Source organism: Excalfactoria chinensis, chromosome 2 (assembly GCF_039878825.1).
Source record: "Excalfactoria chinensis isolate bCotChi1 chromosome 2, bCotChi1.hap2, whole genome shotgun sequence".
Classification (NCBI taxonomy): domain Eukaryota; kingdom Metazoa; phylum Chordata; class Aves; order Galliformes; family Phasianidae; genus Excalfactoria; species Excalfactoria chinensis.
In genome coordinates this window covers 82,308,404-82,331,347 of record NC_092826.1, presented here as the reverse complement: position 1 = coordinate 82,331,347, position 22,944 = coordinate 82,308,404, and the positions used below count along the sequence as shown (strand labels likewise).

The window sequence follows — 22,944 nt, the reverse complement described above, 5'->3', positions numbered from 1 at the left end:
TTGCTTGCTTCGGCAATGTGAAAAGGACTGCTCTGCCTTCCATAACTGTGTGTGGGTCCACTGAAACAAGAGGTGCCCAAGCTTCTGTAACCAGTCATTCCTTTAAGCATCACTGTACATCAGCGGAGGTGTGGGAGGACCTGAATCTAGAGTTTAAGGAGGTGGCAGAACCAAGCATGGTCTACCTGAAAGTGGTATCAAGGCTGCGACCACTCATGGTTAAAGATTCTTCCTAAGTACCATCTTGTTAACCTAGGAGGGGTGGACCAGCTTCATTTTTATAATTCCACTCTGCCTGCAAGTTACCTTGCAGTTTTAATTAGGAAAAAAATAATCCTTTGCTTCCTGTCTTAAAACTATGTACAATTACAACCGTATGATTATGTAGCTAAAACATACAACTAGAACTCAGTTTTCAAATGGAACTACTGCTGTGTTCAGCTTTGTATGAGGTTGTGGGATATGTCATGAATTCAAGGGCCACTAGCATGTGAGGAAATGGCTTTTGGTGTGAAAAGTCACAGCCTTTCCTGAAACCAAAAGCAAAACCAAACAATAGCAACAATAATTAAAAACAGGAAAAAAAAAATAAAAAAGGTAGGAAAAACACTTAATAAGGAAGAATACCTTCCCTGTCTTCGGTGCATGCCTGATCCAAAGCCTCTTCAAGTCATTCTGCACATACCCTTCAGCATAGATGAAGCAGCTGCCATCAGTAAAGCATGCTCCCAGTGGGGCTCCCAAAACACCTTCCTGGCTGTGCTGTACTTCTCTCATTTCCACCCTTTGCTTTGAGAGCTTGCAAATATTACTGAAAATGCATATCCGAAGTCCTACGTGATCTCAACCTGTAATTCTCAAGTCTCAAGAACACCCAGAAGCTGTTATGCTCTGTTACACTTTTTATACTGATATCTTACCCCAAAGCAGGAAAGAAAAATATTGAAGTTCTTTAGCACAAAAGCATTAGTCGGAATGATCAGCATCCTAACATGTACATTAGTAAACTGCACTTTAAGTCCATGCACTGCTTTTTCTGTGATGCTATTAGGTAACTGATACAGGGATCTCTATACAATTCAAAGCTCTTCATTTTTTTTTTTTCTACAGGAATCTGTATTGCATATGGTTTTAACAGCAGGCATCTAGTCCCTGCTATACCACAAAGTACCAATTAGACAGGCTCTTCAGAATCTAAACTTACAACCTGCCATTTATATATATATATATATATATATATTAGTCCATCATATGACCTGGTTTATCAGGTCCTACAGACAAGCCATTTCTGCACTAGTTACAATGACAGTAAGTTCAATGGCTTGTAACTTGATCACAATCAGGTAGATCTTCTGGAGAAAAGTAAAATGTGCATTCTTGTTCTTTCATTGCCTGGAAGACCTGGAAACACACATCCAGATTCCTTATGATGTTTTACAAGATTATAAGGAAATGGAAGCAAGTATACAGACTAACTATAGGTATCACTATTAGCTCTGCTTATCAAGTTTAAAGACATGTCCTATTAAGTATCTGTTTGTTTGCCCGCTAGCTATTTCCATAATTGATTGTACTACATTAAATGGCTTTTAGCACCAGAGTAATTCAAAGCAACGCTTATCAAATCAAATTGTGTAGTTATCTTCAGTTAGGGATTAAAACAAAATGTATATACTCTATAAGCATATATAGTACCTAACAATGCATGCACTTGTTTTCTATGTACGTTCTTCATCAGACGTAATAAAATATACATACACTAGAGCAATGAAGGCAGAAATATTTGGAGTATGGCATCATATTACTGTTAACTTGAAAACCAAGGTCTGTATGTCTTCAACACACGCCTTGTTTTGCTAAAGAAATACAAGCTCAGACTTGCCTTTTGCTTACTGTATTAGTCTTGTAGTGGACCATTTCAGAAGCATACAAACAAATTAAAAAGAAAAGGGTAAACAAAGTACTGTTGGGTGAAACACCATTAGCACCCACATTTAATGCTACATCTCCTTGACTTTTCAACTGTGCTCATTGGTTTTCGCTGACTGATTTCAGTCTTGCATCAGCTACTGTCCACTGCCCATCACCACCACGCAGGACTCACAGTGACATCTACTGGGTTAAATTCAGACTGGTAATAGCCACGACTTCTCAGAGAAGAGGGAAAAAAAATAAAAAAGTGAGCTTTTGACTTTAATTCCTAAGAGTAAAGAAAGTAACTAGGCAAAACTCAACAAAAATAAATAAATAAGAGCAATCTCCTTTGCTTTAAAGAGATGATTTATACCTAAGTCCTCCTGGGTATCCTATGTATCGTAAAGCCACCCTAGCATTAGCTAGTCTATTCACAGGCTGTAGGTGTAAGGCTCCAGCATACTTAACATATATCTAGCTGAAGACAAGTCAGTGCTATTAAAAATTAAAGCAAATTAGTCATGTGAGTTCCGCAGACCCAGCCTTCCATTCTACTTGCAAGGGGAGGATATCACTGTAACAATTTCCATTTATTTTTACTTCTTATACGCAGGTGCAGTGAAAACACAGACTGAGTCATGATTAAGCTAATGAAGAGCCGTGGAAACTAATTTAAGATCTGCTATGAGAAGTAAGATATAGCTAATTAACTTAAGAAACACCGTATCTCTAGAAGGATCTATTTAATATTGCAGAAAATGAAAGTTTAAATATATACGTAGTTGTATATATGTAATATATATACGCACACACATATGATATGTACCTGAAACTTAAAATTAGGATTTTCTGCAGGTAGATTAGTGACTATTTCTAGACCATTCACATATTAGCTTACATGTGAAACATAATGGGCTCAAAGTTAATAACTATTTTAATTTGAAGACAAATTGTTGTTTTTAAGACTGAATAGCAACACGTCCAGTCACCATGGCAGAAGAGGATATCCCCAGTTGCAGTCCGTCACACTAAATAGTTCACCTCGCCTGACAGTTTAATTCAGATATTAACATTCCTTACATAGTAACCCTGTATTTTGGTGACAAGAACATTCCACAGAACAGAAGATGAAAGATAAATGGATGAGGAAATGGTTTTGAATACAAAAACCCAGGCCAGAAAGTATTTACCAATACCCAAATGATGACAAGTCCAAACACAAAGAACGCTATGTTAAAAGCTCTGATCACATGTATTCTCAGTTAGAGAGCATCTCTTTATTCTTCCCTAGATGTGACAGCACAACAAAATTTCAGCTTCTCAAATTACTGAAAAAGCAGGCTCTGTGTTCACACGCCCGCGTTCAGGATCGTGCACTATTCTGTACTCCTTACTCAATATGCATATGTTATTAATCTGAACTACGATCAGGTCAAAGCTATCTTCTGATGTCAATCATCATGACAGCCTGTGCTTAAAAAGCACGCGCAAAACACTCACAGAAATGCCAGATTCCTTAGCAAATAAAAGCCTGGTGGCTTTGTTAAATTTAAGGCCAACTCTCTGAAATTAATTATTTAATTCAATGTCTGCCGAAAGAAATACAGCTTAGCTATTTGAAGGAAGGTTGCTGACACTGCTACTGCCATGAGAATAACCACTATCTGGGTAAAAAAACAAAGAGACATTCTGTGGGTCAGGAAACCAGACAGTCTTGCACAGCTTATGGGAAAGAAGAAATTTTTATTTCTGAGGTCATTATTATTTCCTATTACATCTTCTGACCTTCCTCCACATTATCTCACATTGCCTTTCAACTAGGGAAAGACCCAGCAGACCTCTGGCTCCCAGGATAAGCTCCTTTCCCAAGCCCAGCCCTGCCAGAGTGGGGCTGCCTGGATAAGGGGAGCCAAGGGATGGTGAAAGGTACTCTATGCAAGGAGATTGCCTACACACCTCAAAAAAACCCCACTCGCTTGCATTTCAAATGTGGCCAATAAAATTAGTACGTACAGCATTTCAGAGAGCGCAGCAGAACCACCTACATTTAAAAAGCTCGCGTGGAAATAATTCACACTTCTTTTCTTCCTCTTCTTTGCCTTAAAGACAGGCCAACAAGCAAGTTTCTGAGTTACCCAGAGAAACACCCTCCAGCATGGCTAGGTAAGGTGAAATATTCAATCATATGTTTGAAATGTTGAGCTACTCATTGAATGTCCATGGATAATTGTAAATGCACTGTGTTGTGTGGCAGCTGGAGAGGCTGGACTGGTCTAGCTGGGATAGACATGTGTTTACCATGGACTTAATTACCCTGCCTCTTGGATGGGACTTTTTTATGCCAAGTTTTGTCCTGAACAGCTGGTTTTCCTGTGGGTATCATTTACAGAAGACAGGGACTTTACCATCAAGTTGTTTTTTGTTTCTGAGTTCTTAGTTTAAAAAAAAAAAAAGACAAAAAAGGAAGTGTTACCTGTTTTGTTCTGATAAAAAAAATGCACTGCAGCCTTACAATTCAATATCTGGAAGAACTTCGTGGATTCATATGGCAAATCCTGGTGATGGTTTGCCTTGTTTTGTGGCTTTTGTTTATTTCTCCCCAAAAGAGAATACTAACTTCTTAATTTCTGCACTGAAATAAAAATTATTTCTCAAGGAAAAAAGGTTTGTTTATGGAATAGTTACACACACCTGTAATAAACCATTATACTATATGTAAGGACTCCATGTCTTTCAGTTATGTAGTCCTACAGCCAAAGAAAATCCATCTTTCGACAACTGCTTGAAGTGTTTTTTTTTCTATAGGGTATTACAGATAATCTGTTAACATTTGGAGCGTTTACCATTATACTAAATAGCAAACGTGTGTTAACTTGGAATATCAACTTATTAATCAATACAATGTTTTCATTTCCTAGGAAACAGATACACCTGGTGTTATTCAAAACCCAATTAAACAAACCTACAGAACAGTGCTTAAAGGAGTCACGATAATTTTTCCCTCATGTGAAGGCTGAAAATGTTAATGAACACTGTCTGTGTCTGAGCTAAGGACCGCAAGCTGTACTGTTGCTTACCTTCTGTGTTATTCTTTTTGGTACCTCAATTGCAAAGGAGGATACCAAAAAGGAATATATCTAACAATGCTAAAAAAGGAAAAAGCAGATTTCTTGGTACCTAGTGCACTACTGAATCACACTAGTTGAGTCATATTCCCAGAATTATTTAGAATTAGATTCAAGCCAACTCGCTTATTCTGCTAGCAGTTGTCATATGGGAGCAAGTGCATTCATCTTTCTTGCCCTTTATTGTTTAAATGAAGATCGCCACTGCTTTCTCTTCTCAAAACCTCACCCGGCAATCTAATAAACTATTTCACTTAAAGAAGAAAAATTCAATGCAAAGCTCACACTGCTGCTGAAAAGCAGGAGCATGAAGAAAAATCCACCGCTGCACCGAGACGTGCCAAGACCCCCAAGGAAAGCGCTAGCACACAGTCCTGACATACATCTCACTGCATCTGGTACAGATACATTTCTTAACGTGCTGAGCAAAACCCACGTGAACACAGTGCGGCCCTCCTCAGCTCTCCTCAATCTCACCTCCATTTCAGCAGAGCTGTTTTGGTATGTAGGACTTACACAATTTCAGTTACTAGCAAATGATTTTGATAATGCTCTTGGTGCTAATGGAAGGGTAGAACAGATCCAGATGAAAAACTCCTGTTTCTTCTTATTGATTTATGCCCATTCATATTTGTGAGGCAGGTCAGCACTCTACACCAGGAGATCATCAGCCTCCCTAAAAAGCCTATGCAAAGCACTCAGCAAATATTTATAGTTCTGGGTAGTGAATTAGTGATACAATTTACAAAACATGTATTCAAAGATTTGACAATTTTATGCAAAACTATTTTACATTTTACTATTTTTTTCCTAGCCAAACAGCTGTTTTTCTGGTATTTTCAATCTTCTCAGATTTATCTGTGAAACGGGTAAAGTTAAACTGCATAACACTTTGTGAAAAATTCAGCAGCAACATATCTTTAGCATATGCTCATCATTTCTTTTGGGGAAGGTTTTTCCAGTATTTCTTGCTCCCTTTGGCTACATTCTAAGACTTTCCTCTCTGTATCTTTTTCCTGCACTCTAGAAAAAAAGGGTAATAAAGGGCGACAATGAAATAAATCCAACAATGCAGCAAAGAAAAGATTTAAATTCTTACCAAATTCTTCTTCTCCATCCTGGTCATCTATTAAGCCTACCGAGACTCCCAAATCCATGCACTTCTTGCTATGTGCCTTTGACTTCATATGTTTTGTCAAATTTCCTTAAGAAACAAATAAAAGCAAAAATGAACTGCTCTTTGCCTACACAAATGTATGGTGATATAAACACAGCATGTCCATACATCATTCAGCTACATTTACAACCATGTGTATAATTTGAGTTCACATCTGGCAGAGCCTTGCCCTTCAATGTAAGTTGACAAGGGCTATGGCAGGTTCATCATCCTCAGTGCTACTGAGCCTCTGGCTCAGTTCTTCACCAAGATAAGATAGAATAAAATGGAAATTATGGAAGATTATGCATTTTGCATATGTGTAAAAAAAGTCATTTGTTTCTGGCAAATGTGAAAGACTAATCTAGTCTTCAAAATAATACTGACAGAAAACGACTATGTGGAACTAAAGTTCATATCTTGCAGTTCTTTTTGTACTGTATGGATTCTATTTCAGCATACTTATTTCCACTGACAACTTAAACAAACACAATAATGTTATTCAAAATGTGAGCCCAAAAATGTTTGCTCTGAATTTCAGAGGTGAACTCATAATGCTTGGGGAGCTTCATGAGCTGCTATTCCCTCTTCCTTAAGAAGAAGAGACAAAGTATGGCAACATCATCAAGAAAAAGATAGAAGTTAAAAACAGAGTTTTAAATGATGAATATGTGAAACGTATGAGGCCCACTCCAAAAGCAATGCCTCCTATTTTATCCTGTTGGGCCACAACACCCTAGACAGATATTGGTGGTATGGCAGTAGAATTTGAACCAGAATTCCCACTGATATCCCATTGCATCTTCCTGCTATGGGACAGGTGGCAGCAAAGGGGCAGCCTGACAAAATGACAACTGACATGGAAGTGCAGATGAAGCAGAAGTGTGTCAATGAATTCCTCTAAGAGGAAGAAATCCATTGACATTCTTCAATGCTTGGCAAACCTTTATGTTACGAGCAGATTGTTACAAGCGCAACATGCAGGCTCTTGTTGGTCACTGGCCAAAACGCATAGCCAATGGTGGTGACTTGAAAAGTAGTGTTTTGTAGCTGAGAATTTGCTCTATAAAATATTGTGGCTGTGCTCTTTGTATCTGTTGTAGTTTCCATGGAAATGAATAGGAGGCAGTACTTTTGGGGCAATCTACGTATATTATCATAACTAACAGTCTACTTCAGACTTTACATTATCTTAAAGAAATCCAGTTTATCTGAGGTATTTAAATGGAAGAAATTATAGCAGGCGAAATGCTTCTATGGCTGTGGAATATTTAATTCCTACTTTGAAAGAAGACTAGGATTTCACTCCAGATTTTGAAATGATCGTTATGAAGCTATGTGGCATTGCTACTGGCTCACAAATAGCAAAATTCTTGGCCTTACTTGCTGTGTGAAATTATTGCCTACACTGTCTTTTCATGAGAGGTAGTATACCAAATGTCAAGCATCCAGATCCAGGTCCAACTTTGCTAGCAGTGGCAACAGTCATGGTTAGCAAAGGCAGAACATGTAGCAAGTACAAGTACCTTCTACAAATGAAGCATGTGAGAATTTTAAAAGGGCACTGCTTAATTAATGTAATAGGGCCAGCAAGCCTACTATGCAAAAATCCTCATCAGGATTTATTGGGTTCACAATCCTGCATTTAATTTTAAAGACAGTGCAACAAAGCAACATGATGCCCTAAGGTGTAAGGAGGCAATGTTAGTTCATCACACATCTGAAGACTATCAATCCTATTTTCTGCAGTCCTGTGAAGTTTTCTACCTAAATGCTGAGTAGTCTCAAACCCTGTAAATACGAATGTTACCGAGGTTAGAGCTGGGGAGAGCATACCTGAATGATGTTCAAAGCTGAAAAAAATGTGACCGCTTAGAACTTTTCACTAAGTCTTTTGGCTGTGTACATACCTCAGCTCTTCTATTTATTACAAGTCCTGGATCTACCATTGTTTAATATCCATATTTAAATTGGGATGTGTTTAAGTACTGTTGTAAACAGACTTTAAACACCATCTTTGGGTCTCAGAAGATTAAGGAGGAAAATAAACTCCATTCTTCCAGGGTCTAAAAACCATTTTAATACAATACAATAATTTGTTGAGTGCTAAATAGGAGCATAAAATATGCCCACGTCATATGTCCAAATAATCAGTGGGGAATTAAAATTGTGTTCCTATCTTTGCTTAGGATGAGACCTAGCTTTCACCATACTCCCGTATTTTCCTTTTCCATTTAAGTTTCTAACCTACCACAAATTGCCTCACAGTTTGTTCATATAAACAACATGATTATCTGAACAGGCAGACAAGGGACTGCAAACACTGGTAAACATTAGACAATAAAACTCCACAGCAAGATAACTTCTTTAGAGCATTGGCAGCCAGATTTGAGAAGAACTGGGCTGTAACACAGAAGGAAAAGAGGGGAAAAATGTACACAGAGAAGTGCCTCTACCTTTAGTTTTGAAGGAGAAGTTGCAGTAATTGCAGTGATAAGGACGGACATCTGTATGTGTGCGAATATGCTTCTTCAGCATACTGGGTTTCTTGCAACGTATTCCACATTCTTCACAAATATATTTCCCTCTTCCTCTCCCCCGAACATACACATAGTCTTCATTTGATTTGTACCTAGTAACAGCACCACAAGAATAAGGCAATTGTAGTTGGGGAAAAAAAAATGTAGTTAGAAACCATAATCTATCAAATTAAAGAAACTATAAAAAAAAAACAACATAAAAACAACCCATGCATTTATTTGTTAAACTTAACAATCATGAACTTGCTTAGAATCAATGGTGTATCTTTTGAAATAAAGGCACCATTTGAGACTAACCATTTCAAGATTTCAAATTCACAACACAGGATCGTACTTCTATAGAGTCAGCTCTTGGAAGTGAGTTTGAGGACCACAAGAGAGCCTTAAAGGAGTATATTTGAGGCTTCATGATGGATACAGAGAAGGAACAACATCAGTTGTGACTGTGGGAAAGTCTTTCAAAATCTCCGTTAATGCACTTCATGCTCAGCCGACTGGGACCATCTCTTGATGGAAAAAGTCCCTGATGCAATCCCAACGTTTCATCTCTCTGCTCAAGGATGCCAAATGTTTAGCTTTTGTAACCTGGTCCCTGTAACATTTGGGGCTGTGCAGAGGCATGGGGTGGCTGGCAATAGCCTACCTGCTGACCCAGACTGGGCTCAAACTATAAACCTGTAAATGGAAAGCCTTACAGACTGTTACCAATTACCAGAACAATAAAATATGCTCCATTTGTGCCCAAACTTTTACCAGTGTTATTGGCACGCCCTTCTACAATAAATCTCATTTTATAAGACGTTGTACATGGTACAACATTGCCGTTAAATCTAAAGCAACTATTATTCAGACCAGGCAACTGATTTAAAACTATTGCAGTGCATGGACTAGGACTCAGTAAATATTCCCATGGCACTTTTCAAATCAGGACTTCTGCAGCCTTCATATACCACAGCAAACTGCCAGACAGCAACTGAACTGCAGCCTGCTGCTGAGCCCCTGGACTGTGTCCTCTCTGGCTACAATTTCACTAGCTTACTGTAGAATACACATTATTTGTCACAGAAGAGAAATACAGGAAAAGAATTTACATCTACGGCTGTATCTAGCTGCCTTTACTGCTGATTAATGTTTGCCCTTTGGAAAAAAATGAATCACGCCGCCTATTGTTCTCTATTTCATTACTCTTTCCCAACTCTCATGGCTCCATGCTTCTGATGAATTTCCATTTTTCACAGAAGCATAAACCAACTTTCACAGACCACAGAATGGGAACTGCTGTTTAAAATAAATCTTAACAGGAAGCAACATCTCTGCAAGGTCTAAAATCACAATAAAGTATCTTCCCAGCAATATCTAGTATATAAAGTACAATACTTGCCCTCCATCAAAGATTTTCACCCTTCTTGGTTCGCTTTTGATAAAGGAATTTTCTTTATCATGCTCAGTGCTCGATTCGGAGCTTTCCTTATTGCTGAATTCAGATGCAGTTATTTTTTTCCTATTTAACGCTCGCTGAAAGAAAATGAGATATTCATACATTTATCATTAAAATTAGTATCTTTCATGCACCATTCAAATATGTAAAGCATTAGGAATAAATGCATAACTCCCTTCACAAAACACCATTATAATAACTGATTATTTTAACATATTTTAAGATACAAGAATCAAAAAACATCTTTCACTAAAATTCTTTTCTACTACACGCTGACTCTGTTAATGGAGTGGCAAATCTATATGGAGATTATGTACTGCTGGAAAACTGAAATGCTTTGAATCAACAGCAGGAGTTGCCTCTTCTGTCCTTTGGGATGGTACAGGTGACCTTTTTTTAGCTCACAGACAATTAGTGATGTTTTCTCCTCAAGGCTCAAGTTCCATGACATCTCAGTAGCACCCTCACAGCTCCAGCTGCCCATTGCCTACAAGGGACATGGATAGAGAAGGAAGCCCACCACTGAGGAACTCATTTCCCGTGGCCCAGCAATAAAGAAAAAGGGAATACTAATGGGAGGTACTAACTAGTAACATATTTGCTTTCAAGTATCTTTTACAATATATTCCCGTTGTGGTGTGGGTATTGTCTGTTTTGTTTGGCAAGGTTATTAATGAACAACCAGAACCCTTCCAGAGCAGGACTCCATGGCTAATCCTCACTGCCAGACCAAATTATAAGAGAAAGCATAAGAGTGGTCTAGCAGAACAAAAACATGTTTCTTAATTTTCTCTGATTATTAATGAAAATTTCCCCCCTTAAATATATATAAAAAAATAAAAATTGCCAAATAACATCTACTCCTTCCAGAGTCTAGGATATTTATAAAATGGGCAACAATGAAGGAAAGATCCAATTAGCCAGCAATTATTACTGCTGTATTTATAAACTGTTCTACCCACATAGCTGGCATACTTGCCACGTTTGCTCATATTGATAAGTGAATAAAATGATGGGAGAAAAAAGACTGGCCTTATGTTTTCTACTCATTATAAAGTCTAATGCTGCAAGCTTGAGAATTCTTGCCAAGAGGAATGGCTTCGTTGGCTGACTCGAAATGACTGATGCATTACAAGCACTGAAGTTCTGGGACCTGGTCCCTGCTCATCATCTACCCCAAGATCTCAGCATCCATCTTCCCCTCTGAGGTGCAACGTGGCTGATGAGGAATTAACACCAACTAAAGGAAAAGTGACTGCCTATCAGATTCAAAGACCTAGGAATATGCACAGGCTTGCATGTACAGCTCCAAGCCATATGCGTTCACATGGTTCTGACATTGATTTGGGCTGGATTTTCAAGCATATGAGCAGTCCTACCAAGGCATAAGTGACAACCAGGCTTGTGTGTAGGAAGAAAGAAATTTCACCCTACGTGTTTTAACAGTATTCATACAAAGTGGAAGGAGGTGATGTTTAGGATAAGAAATACCAGAAGATGAGCTTGCTCTAGCAGTTGAAACTCAACTATGTCATAGTTCCTGTAATACTATCTAGAACATGAATTGCTTTAGTTTCCACTGCAAACGAAGAGTAAACAGGTGATATTTATAGTTTAACAAGGAAAAGAGTAGTGTAAAAAACAGAACATACGCAATAAATCCAATACCACATAAATATTCCCTGAAGCTGGAATAATGCGATCATTAAGCAACTGATCAAGGCTAAATGCTAAACATTTTTTCCACATTTCAATTTCAATAATAAAAAGACAAAGAAAAAAATAATAATAATAAAGATTTCAAATGTATTGGGTTCGTGTCATTATATAATCTGAGGTGAAATACTGTTATAATATATTATGTATTCACAAAAGTACTTAGAGTGCAAAAGCTAACACCAGGCTAAATACCTCCAGGATTCTCTCCTCCCCTCCACCCACTTCTTTTTTTTTTTTAATACACACAATTATGTACAGAGATAAGACAAGCTAACATGTTCAAATTACTATCTACCTCCCACTGATGTACTTTAATTTACTGGTTATATGCTACTTTTAGCAGCCGTTTCAGTGTCTTCAACATGAAAAATACTGCCTTCCCAGAAACACTCCGATAGAAACACTGAGTTAACCAAAGAAATCTACAGAGGTGCTCACAGGTAACGAAGAACAACATGCTTAATTTTTCAGAAGATTTCCACATTGAAGAGGATTTTGTTCCCCTGTCAATCTCTAGGCGCAATCAGTTTCTAAGCAGCATGGGTTTCCTGCTTGAACATTCTTTATCATACCTCACCTAAAACCTAGGAACACCCCACACATGCCAGTGGGAAGGGCAGAAAAACGGCTGTGTTTTAAAATGTTCCTCTCCTCTCCACAACTGCTTACAGCTTCCATTTCTAGCACAGTTTTCTCTCTCCTACCATAGGGACAAAGACCATGATTCACTTCTACTTTATTCGTTTTGATCCAATTTCACAGTCTCCAAATACTGGTATAAAACTGGAAAAAACCTGCAGTTAGGGCTGCCCAGAGACCAGAGTTCAGTAGATACTTCTGGTACTTTAAAACATCCCTTGGAAAAAAAATAAATAAATAACAACACCAGAAAAGCCAAACATGCTTGGAGCCTGAATCACTGAAGTTAGAAATTTCAGATTATAGTATTTACTCAACATATATATATATTTTCCCACTGGCACAAAGCCACTTGAGGGAAATGTTTTTAATATCTTTAAACTTTTACGAGTTCACACATAAAAATCTTCTGCATTTAACTACTTTCCAGCGGTGAGCTGGACTGCTGCGGCTCATTATCCAAGAAAGGAAAGCTTTCCAGTCAGTAGAAACTTTCCATTCTTCAGCCTGTTTACACTGGGAGATCTTCATACTGGCATACTCCAAACTTTACTCACTCATCTCAGAGAGAGAAGCCAGAACCAATGCAGAGGCTAGAGAAAGAGCCCCTGATACCACGCCAATGATTTCAGGCAACAAAAACATTTGGGAAAGGGGAAAAAGAACAAGGAGATAAAACAAGCCTTTTCCATCCAGGTGAACCCCATGTTACAATTTATCATGCTGCATTCATTCCAGAAACTTCTTTCACCGAACCATTTTGTGCTTTGTTCTATGAATCACTGGAACGTGGCAACTTCACCTATTGCCTCTGAGCAGTGAATTGTGAAGAGCAAACAACATGCTGGGGTTCCTTCTTGTTTGCATTTTGCTCACATGTCTCTTCGTTTCCCACTGTTGAAAGAACTGCCTTGTTTGTGGCAGTGATTAGTAGTGGTTATGCAACAACGTGAGCTCTCAGTAAACACAACTAGGTTCTGGGGGCAAAACTGCTCATGAAGTCACTTTATCTTTGTGAGATCTGCAGACACAGTCACCCCAGAAGAATGTTGCACGGCGCACCGGAAAGGGTTGTGATTGTGTGAGAAGAGGTGAGGGCCAACAGCACCACTTTTCTGTTATTATTTATATACTGTATGATAACAGTATTTGGATCTGTCTGTCCAGTCAGGGTTAAAACTGAAAATCATTTGAAAAAACATCCGAACAATGGTCGCAAACCCCAGAAAACTGGCAGCCCAAACTGCGGTTCTCCAAGGATCTTGGTGCTCTGCCAAGCTTTTAAGCAAGAAATCAATCACATTTTTCTCTCGTTCTTCCTTTTCTTTTTTGGAGATAACAAGAGAATTACTTCGTTAATTTGTTTTCTTTTCTCATTGTCTTTTTAAAACGGAATATTAACTTCCCAAAGGACTGCCCATGTTGTCTATTAGAAAAGCCACAGAGAGAATTAACGGGCAGGAACAGGATAGGGAAGTTAGTTTTTGTTTTCATCCAGGTCAGCTTCTATGATGACACTAACTAGACACTTCCATGAGGGCACCTGCCATTCCATTGCCAGGTCTAGCTGGAGATTAGTAATACAGAGCTGCCTTCTAACAGCATATTCATCATCCTGGCAAACGGCTGAAATACTGCTGAATGAGTCACTGAAATAAAACGAGGCAAACTCTGGAGGTCTTAGGTCATAGTGCCTATCAAGCCTTTGATTTCTTTTCTTCCTGCCATTCTAAACCTTGCTCATACAATCTGAGATGCCATTTAAACTTTAATTGGTCATTTCTTCCTATGTAATGGGACTGAGGGAAACCTGCAAATCAGCCCCAAGCAGAGCTTCAAAACTCTTCATCTTCACCGTGCCAGCATGCTTCATTCAAAATGTCAGCAAGAAAGACTGAAGAAAGATTAATAACTATGGTTCTTTTGTGGAAGAAGCAGTATAAATGTACCTGACAGCTGCCTATTACAGCACTTAAGAACTCCTAAAGTGTTTAAAAGGCTGCTGTCAAAATATTTTTCAGAATATTGTTATCCATTATTTATATTCTAAACAGAATTTGTTTGTTGACAAAATTTATTCTTTGTGAAGCACGCAACAGCTTTGTTACATGAGAATTTCTACTAATAGACCATTCTTTAAAAATAAATGTGAGTCAATGACAAAACTAAAGAGAGCCTTGCCTTCCTTAGAATAAAATGCTCAACTATACATAAGGATTTGTTTTTTAATTAAGCACTATTTAAGTACATCTCACAGAACATACAAGGAAGTAAGCCGAAAAAGCTGATATGAGTTCAGGCAAAAGGAGACATGCTAATAGGGAACCAGTACTTCAGGTCACTAGCACCAAGTCAGCAGTCTATTTAATGTGTCATACAGAAAATAAAAGTTTGGACCTCCAGTATGAACGTTAGTGAAATCTCTCACTGATATCAAGATGTCCCAGATTTAACCCTAATGTTCTTTTGGCCACAAGGGTTTCTGGATATCATCTCAAATCTTCCTGTAATTCTGAAACTATTTCTTCTTCTTACACACAGTTTCCCATCTTGCAGCTCTTTTCCTCACTGACAACTCTATTTTAGCAAAGCATTTAGCAAACACAGGAACATTCTGCTGTGACCTGTAACAACATTGGCCTTCATCACTGAACATCATCAGGAACATACATCTTTTCCCAAGGCTCTGGTATGCTTCCTCTAGAGTGACTGCATGCCCTATGGGTCTTGATTCCCAGCCCGATGCCCAGAAAGACTTTCTGACAGCAGACTGCAAGCAATAATTACAATTGCTCTTACCTCCCAAATGGTTTATACATGGTTTATATGCCCTAGGCAGCCTCCGAGTGATTCTGAAGAAACAGTGCTCTGTGGCCTACCCTCAATTTTTGCAGGTTTAGAAGAGAAGCATAGAAACAAGCAAACCCAATGCATAGCAGAGGAGAAAGAAGAGCACAAAACCACTCTGTACACCAAGGCTCTCCTCAGTAAGCTGTATGGCTTCAACAGGTGAGCCACTGCAAGCTAGCACTTGATCCATTAGACACTGACACCCACTGCCATACTACAGGGCCAAGTTACCAATTCACAGAGGCATATCAATTATGCAAGAAAGCCAAATTCAACACAAATCACCACATGGCTCAGTAATGAAATCGTGCTGATATTCTTGCAGCCCTAAGGTGGTGAACTAAATAAAACCACATTTGACTGTGGAATTACATAATGTTTTATGTACATCACGAACATTACCCTGAGTATATTCCAATGCGCAAGACTTAATAGCATTTTTGGATTCATATTGATCTAAGAAGTTGTCAGTGTTTAAATGGAAGCTGCAATTTTGTTTTAAACTTAATTATTTTTGGCAACATTTCACACTGTCAGCTAACCTAGGTGGGAGAAAGGGAAGTGGTACACTGTTCTTCCCACACTAAATGATCAGCAATGGTGAAAAATATCTTTACTACGTATCCATGGACACCTGTTCACTCTAAGCACTCTCTTGTAACAGAAAATACCAGCAGATTTTTAAGGCAAAATATGCAAGTAACATCTGAAATTAACCTTTTTAAAATTGTGTTTAAAAAAATACTTATACCATAACTACTTTTGTTATATACCCTGTACTTAAAAAATAGCCAAATGCATTCCTGCCATAATAAATACTTCGTATACAGATTTATTTAAATCCAGGAACTAATTTCCATGAAAAGAGATAAATGTTTATGAAGAGGTTTCTTAATGGAATTACTTTGGATCTCCTTAGCGGTTTGATCCAGCATAACTGAAATAAATAAGCACATATATTATACATGTCAGGCATATTGCATTCTCCAAAATATGAAGAAGCATGATTTCCAAAGCAAATCCTCTGTAGATGATAAATAGACATTGAGCATAGATTAAGTACCTTGGTTAAGCCGTTCTTCCACTTGCTTGAGTAGACCAGTATATCTGACCTGGGATGAGTAGTTCTTGCTTGAGTGTATAGCGGTTTTTCCACTTTCTGTTTTGAGTTGAGGAGAGAAAGAGCTACCTTTGTTGACAAGCCTAGTGGATTGGGATTGCTAGGACTAATGGTCCACGTAGAGTAGGCTGAAATCTTCTGATCATTTTGCAGCAGGTGTAGTGGTTTCCTTTTCAAGAGATAACACCAGGTAAAACTTGTTGAGGTCTTGAGGCTTGGAAATGACAACCGCTGTATTTCTCCTGCATTCACCACAGCTAGTGTAGTCAGTAGCTTTGCTTGGCCCTGGCTATTGACTACCTCACTCTCATGACTATGACCTGGGGACCTTCTTTCTTGACTGCTGTTCACTGCCTTTAGGATAGAACTCTGGCTACTCGCTGGAGATGGTTCAGACGGTTTTCTAACAACAAACACTGGTGGTGCTGAAGATTTAAGGTCTTCTGATTCTGATGATTCCTTCAGAGTTTCTGAAGCTCCAGTTTCAGATGAATGACGGTTAGGCAACAGCAGGTCTGAAGTACTGGCTTTGCTGCTTTTTTCATGCTGTGCAACACCATCAGGATCTAAGGGGTGATTTTCAAGAGGTTCTGTGGTGCAAACCTGTCTCACCAAAACAGGTTTCTTTTGCTTACCAGCAGGGTCATTAGATCGAACATTCAGTGGATGCAGTGGCCTAGCTTCTGTCATGCAGGCAGCTCCATTCTCATCTTTAACACGTTTCTGTTGTTTTTCCATGGCAATATCTAAACTGTTGGCCGGGGAAAGCATTCGTTTACTTGAAGCCGTAGCTTCTTGTTGAGGGAAGAGTCCACTTACTGGCACTTTCTGAATAATATTCAAAGAGTTTGACAAAGGTGAGATTCTGGTTCCACTTTCTGGTAGTGGATTTTCAAATTCAAATGAATTTGGCAAAGTCCTTTTATGATCTTTGTGAGATTTTGGCAGCTGAGCTTTGCCCTCAAGCGTTGGCACGCTCACAGCATTTGTTTTGGAAGCAGACTGGCTCACCTGATCCTGAGTCACCAAAATGTGAGGAAGGGGTGTAACAGTTGCAAAGCCGTATGATGGCATACTACTGTGAATACGGACAGGAACTACGAAAGGAGGAATCTGATGTAACTGACTGTTGCAGTTGTTCGGGATAATTTGTTTTAGAGGAGGCACAGAGTATGGGTTAGACATGCTGTCAGACAGTTTAGCCTGCAGCTCAAAAGAGGGAATGTTCTGGTCTACCCCAACGTGGCTTGAGACAGACTGAGTTGATAGATTATTTTTTAGTAATTTTGAAGAGTATGTCTGACCTATATGTAATGTTTTAACTTGGAGTTGATATTTTGGAGCAAAGCAATCTCTCTTCTCATCAGGATGACAAGAAAGTGTGTTCGTGTTCACTAGTTCCCCCTGGGCTGATTTTTTGGTAGAGGTCTGGGAAAGCTGATGCACTGAAGATGTTTGTCCTTGATTATTCAAAACATGATCTAGAGGCTGCTGAACCAAAGACATATTACCTGGATTACAATTTTGAATTGCTGAGTGAGGCCTCGAGGGTGTCTGTGAATGCTGAGTACTTGAAGGAAACTTCACCAAGGATTTGCTGGAGGTCTGCAGCCTATGAAATGGCACATCAGTAGCCTGGGCTGTCTGAAATGAAGAAGTTGATTTAACCGGATTACTTTCTGGAGCAATATTTAAAGATATTTGTCTTACAAATGGCCCCCTCCTTCTTTCTAGCAGAGGCACGTGTCCAGTAACTCCATTTCCAGATGACAGTTTTGGAGCAGCTATCTCTGCAAGTGAAGCGGGTTTTGATGGAGATATGCTTCCACAGTCAAAAGACTTACTCCTGTAGTCTACCTCCATTGAGGGCTGCGTGCAGCTGATCTGCTCTGATGCAGCGCGCCTCATTTCTCTATAATGAGGGCCAGGCACACCCAGAACGTGAGAGCCTGCTGGGATCATAAGGAATTCTGCTGACTTACTAACATGCTCTGATTTGGAAGGATTCTCCACCTTTGAAATTTCGTCTTTGTCGAGTGAAGCTGAAAAACTGGAGGCATGAGACAAACTACTTTCTCGACTTAGACTTCTCGAAAGCGTGGAGTCAACACTGGATTCAGCAGATGAGTGCTCCATTTCAGCCAAGCGAATTCTTTTCTTCTTCGGTGGGAGTTTTTCTGTTGGCAGCTTGGACAGTGTTTCACTGCGCTGTGGCCAATTAAATCTTTCTGTCTTTTCTTGATCACTGCACTGGTTTTCTTGGTCCCTGTCCGGTTCTTCTGTGACCAGTATTTCAGGAACCTGGATGTTATGCTGGCGAACAAGTCTTGATGGCTGCACTGGGATGCTTCTCTCATTTGAAACTATTTGGCTTCCCTGCGCTTCCCCTCTAGCTGCTTCTGATGACAGTGGCTGCTGATGCTGGGAAGCATTCAGATGCGAGTGCCTATCCTCTTGGACTGCAAGTGTGTTCAAAGAGAGGTGTTTTGCAACCTTGTTGGGCTCTTGAGATGAAACCGGTGATACTCTCTCAAAGGACTCAGATTTCTCAAACGAGCTATTTCTGCTCAGAGAATTGGTGTGCTGTATTACTGAAATGCCAGTCCCTTGTCTTTTCAATTCCACCTTTTCTTGCAAAACTGAACTTGTCTGCTTTTCACCAAGTGGAGACACTTTTGTCTCGGCAGGCAGTTCTGTGCCTTGAGCCACAAGCTGAATTTGTGAACTCTGAAGTAAAAGGTTGCTTGGTTGTTGCGAAGTTAGTCCTACTGCTCCATGTTTTGACAGACTGGAAGAATTTGCTGGCTTACTTTGGCTTTCAGCATTCTTTGATGGCATACTCGTGTCATTCTGCTGCGGGTCATCATCATCTCCAACACTTTTCATTTTCCTTCTTTTCCTTATTTGGGGCGTCTGCTCCCAGACACCGGTTGAAGTAGTGACTCTGTAGTGCAGAATTTGAGGTTGTGTACTATTCGGAACAGTTTTATGCTCAGGCTCTCGGATTGCTGCTTTAGTTTTAGGTCCATGCAACTCTGAACAGTAAAATTTCTTGTGGTTTTCAAAATTTTCCAGTTTCCTATACCTGTTTCTGCAGGTTTCACACTCAAACATCGTTCCTCGTACCTGAGGGGTCTTCTTTGTTTTTTCTAAGCTTGATGCCTGTGCCAGGGACTTGCTCCTCTGCAATAAAGGGTCGTTTGATAAATTACATCCCAGGTAACTCTCTTCTACAGATCGCGCTGGTCCAAGAACTTGGCTTTCACCAGTAGAAGAATCTTCTATTGCTGCCTGTCTAACAAGAGTCCGAGGATGTCCACCCTGGTTCAGTGGGGTAGCAGGTCCAGATACAAAAACATCATCGTATAAAGAGCCTATTTTATCATCAAATGACTGACTTCCTCGAAGTGGATGAGAAGGTGGTATTACATTTGGAGGTACTGCTGAATAACTGGTGGTAGGCATGGAATTACTCCGTGTAATAGGCAAACAGTCGAGAGACGGTACAGAGAGAAGAAAAACTTGTTTTGATTTTTCAGTAGGCGTGAAAGGGGACTTTGGTATATCAGAGCTTGAACTAGTTCTTCTTCCCATGGGCTTCAAATCAAACTGGAAAGAATCCTTAAAAATGTAGGATTTTGGTGAATCTATGCTTCCTCTTCTTGAAAGAGACGTTCTTCTTGGTTTCACGCTATCTAACTGTTTGTCATCCACAACGGCTTCGTTATCAGAAATCAACTTCGAGATACGCTCTTCGAGGGTTTTTGTTGCCATGGGAGGTCGCATTTGGCCAGAAAGAATTAAATTTTTCTCAGCGCAAACGGTTTGCACCACTGAAGCTACCACTCCACTTGTTCGTGGCACAGAAGGCAAACTCTTATTTGAATCCTTCTCAGAGGTCAGCAGCCCTCTTACAAAAGGAGCAGGTGGGCTCATTGTTTGATCAGCACTTTCAGAACGAGAGAAATAACCAGAATCAGTACTACCTAAACTTCTAGGGCTCAAAAGACATTTTCCTTGCTGCTCTTGGGAACAATCCGTTGCCTGCTGTCTCTGAAGCTGAGCATGCACTGCTCCCACTGCAGATCCCAGCTGCTCCTCTAATGAGCCCGTTTCTGTTTTCTGATGTTGCTTTATGTCATTGTCTTTGAGTGACGCTGTATGTGTTAAATTTGACTGAAGATTAGTTGCCTTAAAATCTCCTTTTCTCTGTGCTGCTGCAAGCTCAGGTGCTGGATCTTTTACTTTGGGGCTATCAGCCCTTAATGGAGAAACACTTACAGGGTGAACTACTACTTTCGGTAAAGCTGCCCTTACTTGCGGTTCTGTATCACGTAACGAAGAATCACCCGGTATGCAGTCTGGATTGCGTAGTGGAATAGGGCTTTCTTTCTGTAACGTTTCTGCACTTGAAACGACTTTCACTATTTGTGCAGGTTCCAATTCCTGATCGTCTTGTCTTTCATCAGCAGTGCCTTCATCTTCACTTTCACCACTTCCTTCCACATCTGAATTAATGCTAAGTGCTTTGTCTGAGTCATGAGATAAGAAGAGACCACCAGAATCTGGCTGTAGGACAAGTCCAAGTTTGATAGCATGTGCATGAGATTTTTTGTGCTTGTACAGATTGCTTTTGGTTTTAAATGAAAATCCACATGTCACACAAGGATAAGGTCGCTCTCCAGTATGGGATCGGATGTGCTTTTGGAGAACACTGGGCTTGGCACAGGCCCGATTGCAATACTCACAGACATACTTCCCTAGCTTTTTAGGCTTCTGGTCTTTCAGGAGGTTACATATTTGTTCCACGCCATGGTTTACAACTGATGCTATCTGGGCTGAATTATACATGGGACCTATAGACAAATGTGTTGAACTAGACGTGTTAATCGACAAAGGTGAAGACGAACTTGTTACTAACTGGTTTTGAGGAAAAACCTGAGTTACTGTGGAAGATGAGGTGTGAACACCAGACGAAGTAACTGCTATGCTGTATATCTGCTGCAGCTTGGGGTTTTCTTGGCTCTGCTGTTGCACCACAGATCCAGTGAAACTTGGACACACAACAACCTGGTGATTTTGTTGACTGGTTTTAGTAACAAGATCCTGTGAAGGAGAAATGGTCTGGACCTGTGCCTGTCCACTCTTGGCTGCTGTTGCTATGCGCACGTTGTTTAATGTACATGGGAAATAGTGAGGTCCAGCTGCAAACTCATTCTGTGACAAAGCGGAGTGACTCTGGACGCTCACGGTATTGGACACGAGACTCACAGAGGTGCTTACAGTTTTATTTGGTCTCAGTTTCTCTACCTGCATCCCGTAAGGGGGACACTCTTGTGCTAAGGTGTTCAGTTCAGGCTCCATAGCTTTTAATAAGACATCAAAAGCAGTACGTGTACACGGGGATGATGTACTATCAACAAAAGTAATACATTCATTACTGTCAGTCTTTGCTTTACTTGATAAGGACTTGGAGAGAGATGACTTCTCTGGCAAGCCTAACTGGTTCACGTCAGAATCCTCCACTGTCTTCTTACTCGAGTTTAAGGACTGATGTGTTGATGTAAGCTTTGTCTGCATTGGTATCTCAGATTTGGTTGTTTCAGTGCTTATCTCACTACTAAGCACTCCCCCATTTTGTTTGGTACACTGATTTCCATTTTGCACAGGTAAGTGATCCTGTGCTGTGGCATGTTCTGAGGCATCCTGAAGAACTTTCAGCGGTGAAGGGTCTGCATTTTGTTTAACCTTGGCTTCCGTAGGGTTTCTCAAAGGCGATTTTGGTATTTTTTTTAGATGGTTTTCAGTCACAATCTTTTTTCTTTTCACACCCTTAATTGTATCTGGGTTTCCTCTAGTACCAGAATCTGTGATTTCTGTTAAAACACAAAGACAGTAAGAAAGAATATTAAAACGGAATAATGCAGTTACATTTTCATTTATGCCATTTTATTATCTCTAAGCTTCAACTGTAAGAGCAGTTCACGGAGTAAGCCCTGGGGCAACAGGATTGTTCAAATATCCTGCCTCCAATACTTCTTTAATTGTAAATGTATCTTACCAAAGGTCTATTTTGTTTTCATCTAGCAAGTGTAATGCTTTTTGATGCCATAAGACATTACAAAGGTAATTCACTATAGGAAAGGCTTCAAAAATGTATAAAAGAGAGGCTACTGAAGGAATATTTTAGTATTCATAGCAATTCATTTTTAAGATGAAGTAAAAAGAAATCTCTCTTCCGCGCTTGCTCAAAAATTGAAACCACTGCAGAAGGAAAATGAAGAACCAAGACACAAATCCATTTTCATGTTGTTTTTGTCACCTTTTCTGTCTATATCTTGCACTAGTCAAGCACTGCAGACGTCTTCCTCATAGTTATATTTGTAAGTAGATTTATCATGGAAATGACACAAACCACCCACACCATCTGTCAGATACTGTAT

General features: G+C 39.6%; 1 protein-coding gene across 4 annotated transcripts in view; it reads right to left on the bottom strand.

Moving 5' to 3' along the window:
* HIVEP1 (HIVEP zinc finger 1) overlaps positions 1 to 22,944 on the bottom strand; it is a 116,125-nt gene that overhangs the window by 13,328 nt on the left and 79,853 nt on the right. For all 4 annotated transcript variants that reach the window (XM_072328683.1, XM_072328686.1, XM_072328682.1 and 1 more), the window contains 4 exons: positions 16,445 to 22,377; positions 10,117 to 10,250; positions 8,652 to 8,827; positions 6,139 to 6,243 (listed from right to left, as the gene is read on the bottom strand). In XM_072328683.1, the coding sequence (XP_072184784.1) occupies positions 6,139 to 6,243; positions 8,652 to 8,827; positions 10,117 to 10,250; positions 16,445 to 22,377 (6,348 nt within the window). The remainder of the gene's footprint in view (positions 1 to 6,138; positions 6,244 to 8,651; positions 8,828 to 10,116; positions 10,251 to 16,444; positions 22,378 to 22,944) is intronic.